We start from the raw sequence: 9,458 nt of genomic DNA, 5'->3' as shown, positions 1-9,458 counted from the left end.
ATTTTTACTGGCCATTTCCTTAGCAAGAGCGATGTCCATCATTTTATTCATAGTGATAATTTTGTTTGTGGCATCTTCTTCGAATAATCGTTCTTTAAATTGTTTATCAAGACCAAGAGTGAAAATGTCTTTTAAAACAATATTTAGTTCAGTACCAAAACCATATGGTATGGATAAGGTGCGTACTCGAGCAGCCCATTCTGCAACCGTTTCCATAGGATTTTTCTCCGCTCTGTAGAATTCATATCTGGCAGAAAAATACGATTTTACCGGCGTGAAATGTGCATCTAATAATTTGATTAGATTATTGAATGATTTTGCTTCAATGTCCAAAGGCACACATAAACTTGAGAGTAAGGACAACGTTTCGTCACTCAGCGCAGTTATTAAAATGGCTTTCATTTTGAGGTCACTTGAAACATCACCAGCAATTAAACTATTTGTTAACTTTAATTTAAAAGTTTTCCATTCGCCGGAACGGTGATCAAATGACATGTGGTTAAGTCCAACATATGCCGTCATATTATTACCCACGTTGACTCAGTGGAGGCGCTATGATTTGCGATACCCTGTGCAATTTATAAAAGCGAGGCCCTCTCTCCCCCCCCCTCCCCCCTCCCCCTAGCCACCAAAACCCTCGGACAAGAGACAACAAAAACATAATTGTTACAATATCATTTTTATTTGTATTTTAAGGTGGGCTGAAAGTTTAAACTATAATATTACTATTAAGAGGCCGTCACAGTAGAAAAAAATCGACCGTAAAACATGGTTTCGTACTTCAAATAATACGGCTTATTGAAGCGGTTTACAGTAAAAATACCTATTATAAAAATTGTAGAGGAGAATTTTATCTAGAAACGTAAGAAGCCCGATTTTCGATATTTTTATTTATTAGTTAAATAATTAGTGGATAAAAAGTTTAAAAAAACTTGTTAATATGACATGCGATATTGGACGATTCTTTTTACTTTTACTGTGACGGCCTCTTAAGTATTTATTACACCACATATTATGATTTTATTTTGTACAATTTTGTACAGTATTGTAAGACAACAACATTAAAAAAGAAATAAACGTTAACACATTGTTTCAAATTATATTAAATTGGTTTTAATTATTGGCAGAACTGGAATCTGGGTTCATTGTTAATTATAAAACAAAAAATAACTAAATATAAATATTATCAACTGCATAAAAATAAAAGTAGGTATGAAGTATAAGCTAAATAACATTTAATGTACGTTTTGTAACAATAGAATAATTATCATCTAAATATAATATTATTAAAATCTTTTCTTTCTTGCTTTTTTTGCGCGAATGTATCAACAATGTTTTCTAAATTTAAACTATCTATAATTTCATTTTCTATAGCAATCAATGCTAAGCCACTTAATTTTATTTGTGATAAACTATTTCTTAAATAATTTTTTATTATTTTTAATTTTGAGAAGCTTCTTTCAGCTCCTGGTATAGTTAATAATATCCTCAAAGCAACTTCGAACCACGAAAAAAAAATACGTGAAGTATAACAATTCCTGGTTTTTCTGTGTTAAGATGAAGTAAAATAGTTAAAACAAAAACAAAATATAGAACTAAAACATTTTAAACCATTTTATACATAGTTAAAATATTATTGTTACTTGTATTTCATTTTGACTTTTAAACGATGTTTTCTGGAAGTGTTGACAGACAGTAACTGTGAAGTTTGAGTTGAAGCAGAACTTGAAACCATACTCAATTCAGAAGTTGAACTTGTGTTTGATGGTAGACATTGTATGCTGATAGTATTTTCTTCAACTGGCTGGTTGGATTTTAAAGGTGTACTTGAACTGGTTGACCTTTCCAGAAGTTCTTCACAAACTCATCTAAATTTAGTGAAGATTCTGGGTCTTTAGCCTTGGTCGATTCTAAACAAATATTATATCAAAATTAATAATATAGCTAAGAGTATATCTAGGTTATGTACTTTAAATTCAATATAATAATTAAAGTATGTTAAACAATAATATTAAAGGTCGATGAAAAGTTTATACAATGTATTAATATTGCATGTATTTGTATTTGGTAACAATTTGTGAATATCAATTAACACATTTTTAAGTCATAATTGATAATTATAAGTATTTTGTGGACCATAACTAAATATTTGATGCCATATTATGATGGTAAATTATATTTACTAACCAAATTCGGTAGGTACTGCTTTAGGTAACAGTCGAGTGTGTTCAGTATTACTAAACATTTTTGGTGCAAAATGCTTACCACAAACACGTACATTGGCCAGCAAGTATTCCAATGACTTGAAACCAAGATCAAGTCTTTCACAATTTTTTAACCATTCATGAACACTATAAAATGATGAATATATATTTTTTAGTTACATGTTATACTTGTTAAACTTTTTTGTTGTTGATTTCCTTGTGTTAGCTACAAAAAGTTAAATACACAATATACTTACAGTGTTATGTCATTAGGAAACTTAAGTAATTTACAATTCTTGGTTTGGATTTTCACTTTGCCGTTCACACACGTTTTAACGACACAAACATAAACCCTGTTGAGACACTGGTAAATAAATTAACAAATAACAAATATTGTGGGTAAATGAAGTTCAACGTCGAAACAGTTAAGACTCAATGACTGAGGACTGGACAATAAGTAATAACTACAGTCAACGGAAGAATATTTTGAATCTTATCACAACAAAAACAAATGTCAAATGATAATAGTTTTCCTTCTTCAAAATGGCGGAATTGATTTTGATAATATGAATAAGTGTCCAGGCCCTGTTATTAGGATCATTAGTAATATTTTTAATGTGTGTAACCCAAATCTTCCGTCGGCGGTGGTGGCGGTGCGGTCGCCGGGTAGCATATAAGCATTCCATGTATGAGCTCGGCACCTGTATTAAAATCATCCTCTACGATTGGTTGATTTGAAAATGTCGCGAAATATTTTTTGTTACCACTAATCAGTATTATTATTATTTAAATTATTATTATTCATAATACACAATAATACAATAATACATAATAACTATATTACAATAAGTACTTATTTATTCTGTTTACCTATCAATTATTTAAGGTATACATATAATATAATACCTATACATTAATTTAAATTGTACATAGTGTAGGTACCTAGTTGATTAATAATAGGTACATTCAAATATTCAATTCATTCAACATTTAATTTAATATGATATTTTTCAAAATAAATTATTTATTGAACAACATTTAGGTATTTACTGTAAGAAAACTTTTATTAGTATATAAAATTATTAAATACTGTTTTATTTAGAATTGAATAAAATTAACTGTGAATTAATTAACAATTTTGTCTTAAGAAATGAAATAAAAATGTCGTGATTACCTTCCTTTTCTTTTATTTTATAAGAAAATATTTGTTGCATTTTAAGAAACAAATACAGAATGTGAGTTAAAACTATTTTATTAATGCATTTGTTTATTATTTATAATATTCACATACAGTTAGTGATTACTTCCATGCGATTTTGAATTTGGAACATTTTTGTTTACATTTTGTTGCAAGTTTCTATTTCTCTTTAATCCTTTTTTTTTCGTTTCTTTTTTTGATCGCCCAACTGGCAATCGTTTACTTCCTCTTGTTAACCTGGTCTTCTTCTGCAAATTTTAGTTGGTTGAACAGTTTTTGTACCTCGGCTCCTATGTCTCAATAAAATTTAACTTCCATCTGTTGCAATAAAAGATTCCCATGCTGTTAAAGATTTTACATTTTTTAACCTCTGGACACATTTGGAAAGAACATGTAATGATGGAGCTAGGAATTTTTTTAAATTATCTGTCATTAGGCTTACCATTTGTTCTTTATATTCTTCCATTAATGTTTCATTTTCAATTACCTCAGTTTCTTTGTTTTTCATCTGATTTTAAATTATATTTCTCTCTACATCAACATCAAGCAAATCACAGTGCATACTATTGTTTGCATTAATTGTATTAAACTCTTGAATCAGACTATACTTTCTGTCGGACTAGGAATTAAAGGCATATAAAATTCATTTGCTTGTGCTTCATTACCAAAAGCTAATTTAGCTAGCGAACATCGTGTTTTCATGACATATAGGTGATAAGCTTGGCATTTTATGGTGGTATAAATTGACAACTTACAATGGTCCCTCCATAACCCGTATCGGGGGTGGGAAGGACTCTCTTCCATGTCCTATAATTCATGTAGGATTAGGATGTTATTAGGATTGTGGTGTCTACCGGTGCTGCCAAATGCGACGGTGGTCGTAACGTGACACGGGCGCCGGCAGAACACTACGTGTTCTCCTGGATCAAAAGGTTTTAAAATAAAGACAACAAGCAAAACGTTCGGTGGTCGTTTAAATAATTTATTGTCGAAAACATAAGTATAACTAAACGTGGTCGGTTCGCTCGGGTCGTCGGTCGTAAGAGCCGAGACGTGGGGCTGCTCGAGTCGATTCGAGAGCGTAAAAGTGAGTGAGCGGTACGGCAAAGCGTGAGCGACTTCGAGCCCGTAACGCCAAAAGTCGATGCTCGAGGCGGGAGACAAAATTGTAGCGGGGCGATCAAAGATAATACAAATAAAAAGTTTACAATAATTCACACAGTGAATAATACGAGGAACATAAAAATAATATAAGTATAAATCGTTTACAACATAACAACAACAATACAAAGATAGGAACGAATGACAAAATGGTAACGACAAAATAATTATGGACGCGCCAGCGTAAGTGGTGATAACACGTCGTAATCACCACAGGATCATTATTTTTTTTTTTAATGTGCGTTAAGGGTCCCATACACGGAACGATTTGTCGTTAAACTTGTCGTCAAACAGCGTTTGACAAACCAAATCGTTACGTGTGTGGACGTGCTTGTCAGTTTGCCATCGAACCGTCGGTCGGACGTTTTATCAAACCAACTTGACGACTGTCTGAGTGATTCGTGCGTGTGTGGGTCTGTCTGACAAACTGAACTTTACAACATTGTTATCAGTACTGATTATCTTATCACAATATTATAATATTTATATTTATTTATAACTATAGGTTCTATATTCTACCCTTATAAGTTCTGCACTTTCAAAACTAAATAGTAAATAGTAATTACTTATTAATATTGTGTTCTGAATTACTTTACATTAATATTGTTATTTTACGTCAAACTATACCAACGGCGAACTGAAAATATGGATCAAGACAAATCATTTATAACAGAATTCCACGAAGTCTACCGGCGTCATCCGGCCCTGTGGAATACTAAAAGTGATTTGTCTAAAAACAAACACCTAAAGAAACTAGGTATTGAGGATTTGATAAAGTTATGCCAAGGTAAATGCAATGGGGCTGATGAGGCATTTGTAAAGGGCAAAATAAATAATTTACGCACTGCGTATAGAAGAGAACTTAACAAAGTTCGGCTATCTAAAAGTACAGGTTCTTCTGCTGATGATATTTATGTACCATCGTTATGGTACTTTGACTTAATGGCTTTTACTGCGGAATATGAGGTTGGCAGAAAGGGTATATCTAGTTTAGATGATGCTATGGAATTTAAGGGTCTAGGACATTTCGCCGCGACCGTTTCGCCGCAGACCGTTTCGCCGCTGTACCATTTCGCCGCAGACCTTTTCGCCGGCGCACCGTTTCGCCGCGGACTTTTTCGCCGCGGACTGTTTCGCCGCGGACTTTTTCGCCGCCGGACATTTCGCCGCCACCGATTCGCTGCCACCGTTTCGTGGTTAAATATACCACCACAACTCGTACCAGAATATACCAGAGATCCAGTGACACCACCAATACGAAATAATTTACAGTGATGCCTCGTTAGCGGCACTCGTCGCTACGCTCCTCGGCGCCGTCGCTCCGCTCCGCAATTCGAAAATATCCCTCGACTTGCTTTGCAACACCACCTAAAGTTGGTCACAGTGTAAACTATCAACACTAGTGTTCTATGGTTATACCATAGTACAATAACCACTCTTATCATTCAAAAGCTTATCACTACCGAAACGGTCGCGGCGAAAAGTCCAGCGGCGAAACAGTCCGCGGCGAAATGTCCGGTGGCGAAAAAGTCCGCGGCGAAACGGTCTGCGGCGAAATGGTACAGCGGCGAAAGGGTCTGCGGCGAAATGGTCTGCGGCGAAACGGTCGCGGCGAATCGGTCGCGGCGAAATGTCCGGGTTCGGGAATTTAATGTGAGCAACCTCTTTAGTACTACAATTTTATGTTTATAATAAGTTACAATAAGTATTTATATTTGATAAAATACTAGAAAATTAATGTTTGGTTACAGTATACAGAGGGATAAATTTTCAAAAAATAACCTTTTTACTTTTTTTAACCTGTGTATAAAGCTACTTATTTGCATTATTTCCCCTGTAAAACTATGTAAATTAATTTTCAATAAAAGTGATTTATTTATACAACAATAACTATTCCATCAATTAAAACTTTAAAAAATAAATATACAGGGTGTAATAGAAAGAACTGACTATTGCAATAACTTTGGTTCTAATCAATATTTAAAAAAAAATTTTTATATACATACTTTATAGCCACTTGAGCTACATGTATAATATACAAAAAATTATTTTTATTTTTTAATGCTGAAAATAGAAAAATTTTCCATCCGCAAGTAATTTTTATAGTCCAAAGACTCATTTGACCAATTCACGTAGTAAGTTCATGTGAGAATATTTTCGCCGTTTTAATAGCCACTGTTTTGACCATTTTCTCTTATTTTGGAAGTCATCATCATCATCATCTATAATATGCATAACAATATGTCAGCAATACTTTTTTCTTCCGGTCTACCTGGTTCATTACGTACCAATAAGGTGCGTATGGTGATGATGACTTCCAAAATAAGAGAAAATGGTCAAAACAGTGGCTATTAAAACGGCGAAAATATTCTCACATGAACTTACTACGTGAATTGGTCAAATGAGTCTTTGGACTATAAAAATTACTTGCGGATGGAAAACCATACATTTTTTGAGCTTCTAAACTTAGTGAGACCGTATATTGAAAAGAAAAATACTGTTATGCGTGAAAGCATTCTGCAGAGGAACGATTAGTTGCTACATTACGATTCTTATCTACCGGACGCAGTTATGAGGACCTCAAGTATTCGTGTGCAGTCTCAGCCCAGGCTCTTGGGAAGATAATTCCTGAAACCTGTTGGGCAATATATCAAGTTTTGAGGGGAGAATATTTGAAAGTGAGCTCATACATGTATATGTTTACCGTAAAATATTTAAATATAGGTACATAAAAAAATGTTGCTTCTGTTGTTGTTGTTGTTGATAGAGGACTTGTGGAATTGGTTTTGATTGAGGTATTAGGTGTGGAAATCGTTGGTGTACTTGTACTTGATTATGTGGTTGATAGTTAAAGTTTGGTTTATTTAAAAAAAAGATGCTGTCCCAAGTTTATTTAATACAAGTATGTTCACACTTATGCTTTATATTAATTTAATAATGTATACAATTTAGTTTGTATATTATTGGTTAATGATATAATTGGTAATGTACCAATGTAATGTTATAATATTTACTCAATAGTAAATTATAGTCAAAGTAAATGCTAACTAATAAATACAATTAATTACAGATCCTAAAAAAGCACATATATATAATGTGGAAGAATTTGTTGTATTTCCAAGTCCATGTTTCCAAACCCATGAAGAATCTGGTAAATATTTTAAACATTTTTAACATAAATATAAGTTATTATTGTTAGATTCTAAATACTTATAGGTTCGATGGAATGTTTTGATAATGAGATAGATAATGACATAGATCAACCTTCCTGCTCTGCAAAAGACCTTCCAGAACTCAACAACGAAGTATAAAATTAGTATTTAAAATGTATTATAAGTTACAATAAACCTGATGATTCTTTTAATGGTAAAATTTAAATGAACATAAATGTTACAAATAGATTGAATCACTAGTATATTATTTTATACTTAAATTTTTTTTCTACATATATTTTAATAGGTGTTTAATAATTACCTAAGCAGTTGTTATTTATAAAATTATGATTTTAGATGGAAACTGTGCATTTAATGTTGTATCCTCTCAAACCCCTGAAAAATCAAGTTCAAGTGTGAATAATTCTTTTTAATTTTTCTTTATTTACTAAATCAAGATATGCTTGAATTATAATAAGTTGAGATTTATTATATTTATCAAATAATATCACTTAAAATATACTGTCTTTTGAAAGTATAGTAGATATGTTAACATTTGTAGAGAATAAGTACAAAGAGTTTTTGTTTCTTTATTAATTTTTCAGAAAAAGAAAATGTTTTATAGGGGACTTTACTAATGAAGATCTGAATAGTCCAAAGCGACAAAATAAATTTTTGAATGCTACCAAAAAAAAGTTATTTAAAAAGAGAAAACAAATTAAGACCCTGAAAAAACAAAAGAGCCGTTTACTTAAAAAAATATGTACAATAAAACAATTGATGACACACTTAAAAGAAGAAAAGAAGCTCATCTCTCAAAATTGTTTTTCTCATCTTCAGGTTTTTATTATTTTATTGAAAAAATATTCATGTTTTCTGTGTAGCTATATAGTACTTATTACAAGTTTCACCATGTCAAAAATTCTTCATTTGACCTTTGTAGTAATTTGAAATGATGCAATCCTATATGTGATATTACTATTTTTTAATTTTATAAAATTAAAGTCAATGTTTAGTTTAATTTTGGATATATTTTTTTAATATACTTCAGTATAGAAATACTGTTATAACTCGATTACGACTTGATGATTAGAAAAGACTGTGTTAATCCATAACATTTTTAATTGAAAACAACCTATATAAAATATTGTATATGTGCATGTTAATAAATGTTTAAATCATATATATCAGTTGTAATATTATTGTGTATATTTCTTTTATTTTCTTCAAAAAGATAATGGGTCCAACTAAACATATTTGTAGATTTATCTTATGTGACTACTAACTAAACTAGGTATGAATATAAATATATTTCTGCTAGTTAGTTTTATACACATAGTTAGTAAAATCTAGTTTGGTACGTTTGTGATTGTTTTTTTCTTTTTTACTTATTTTTCAAAAGATTAAGCTATGTTAAATATTTGTGGATTTGGCGACTGTATGATATAGCTCACATTATATTATAACTATTGATTTCAGGAAACATTACCTGATATTGAAAATGAGATCCTAACGAAACAATTAAAAATAAAATCATCAAAAAAAATATCCCCTGAACTCCGAACATTTGCTCTAACCTTGAATTTCTATTCACCTTCCGCTTATAATTATGTACGTTTATCTTTTAATAAAGTTCTCCCACATCCTAGTACATTACGGAAATGGACGTGTGTGAAGATGGCCCCCCCATGTTTTCATATAATTACAAAAATTACGCAAACAATTTGCAACTGATTTGCAACT

At 31.5% G+C, this 9,458-nt stretch overlaps 2 protein-coding genes across 2 annotated transcripts; one reads left to right on the top strand and one right to left on the bottom strand.

Moving 5' to 3' along the window:
* Positions 1 to 3: 3 nt before the first annotated feature.
* On the bottom strand, positions 4 to 3,910 carry LOC111028124 (the record flags this gene model as incomplete). The annotated part of the gene is made up of 5 exons (XM_022306661.1): positions 3,845 to 3,910; positions 2,462 to 2,568; positions 2,188 to 2,351; positions 1,842 to 1,910; positions 4 to 539 (listed from the first exon to the last, which is right to left on the bottom strand). Coding segments are annotated over exons 1-5 (942 nt in total), but the record flags the coding sequence as incomplete, so codon positions are not given.
* A 1,298-nt stretch (positions 3,911 to 5,208) lies between these two features.
* On the top strand, positions 5,209 to 7,874 carry LOC111028123. The gene is made up of 3 exons (XM_022306660.1): positions 5,209 to 5,542; positions 7,634 to 7,714; positions 7,780 to 7,874. The coding sequence occupies exons 1-3, from the start codon at positions 5,209 to 5,211 to the stop codon at positions 7,872 to 7,874; spliced, it is 510 nt and encodes a 169-aa protein (XP_022162352.1).
* Positions 7,875 to 9,458: the final 1,584 nt, after the last annotated feature.

Source organism: Myzus persicae, unplaced genomic scaffold (genome assembly GCF_001856785.1).
Source record: "Myzus persicae strain clone G006 unplaced genomic scaffold, MPER_G0061.0, whole genome shotgun sequence".
In the NCBI taxonomy this organism is placed as follows: Eukaryota; Metazoa; Arthropoda; class Insecta; order Hemiptera; family Aphididae; genus Myzus; species Myzus persicae.
Note: the sequence above shows the minus strand (reverse complement) of the source record. Positions and strands in the feature narration are given on the sequence as shown.

What these genes read in the sequence shown, in the direction of transcription:
- LOC111028123 (XM_022306660.1), top strand. Translation starts at nt 5,209, where the DNA reads ATGGATCAAGACAAATCATTTATAACAGAATTCCACGAAGTCTACCGG. An exon ending in ATATGAGGTTGGCAGAAAGG is followed by an intron (nt 5,543 to 7,633) that starts GTATATCTAGTT and finishes AATTAATTACAG; the next exon opens with ATCCTAAAAAAGCACATATA. An exon ending in CCAAACCCATGAAGAATCTG is followed by an intron (nt 7,715 to 7,779) that starts GTAAATATTTTA and finishes AAATACTTATAG; the next exon opens with GTTCGATGGAATGTTTTGAT.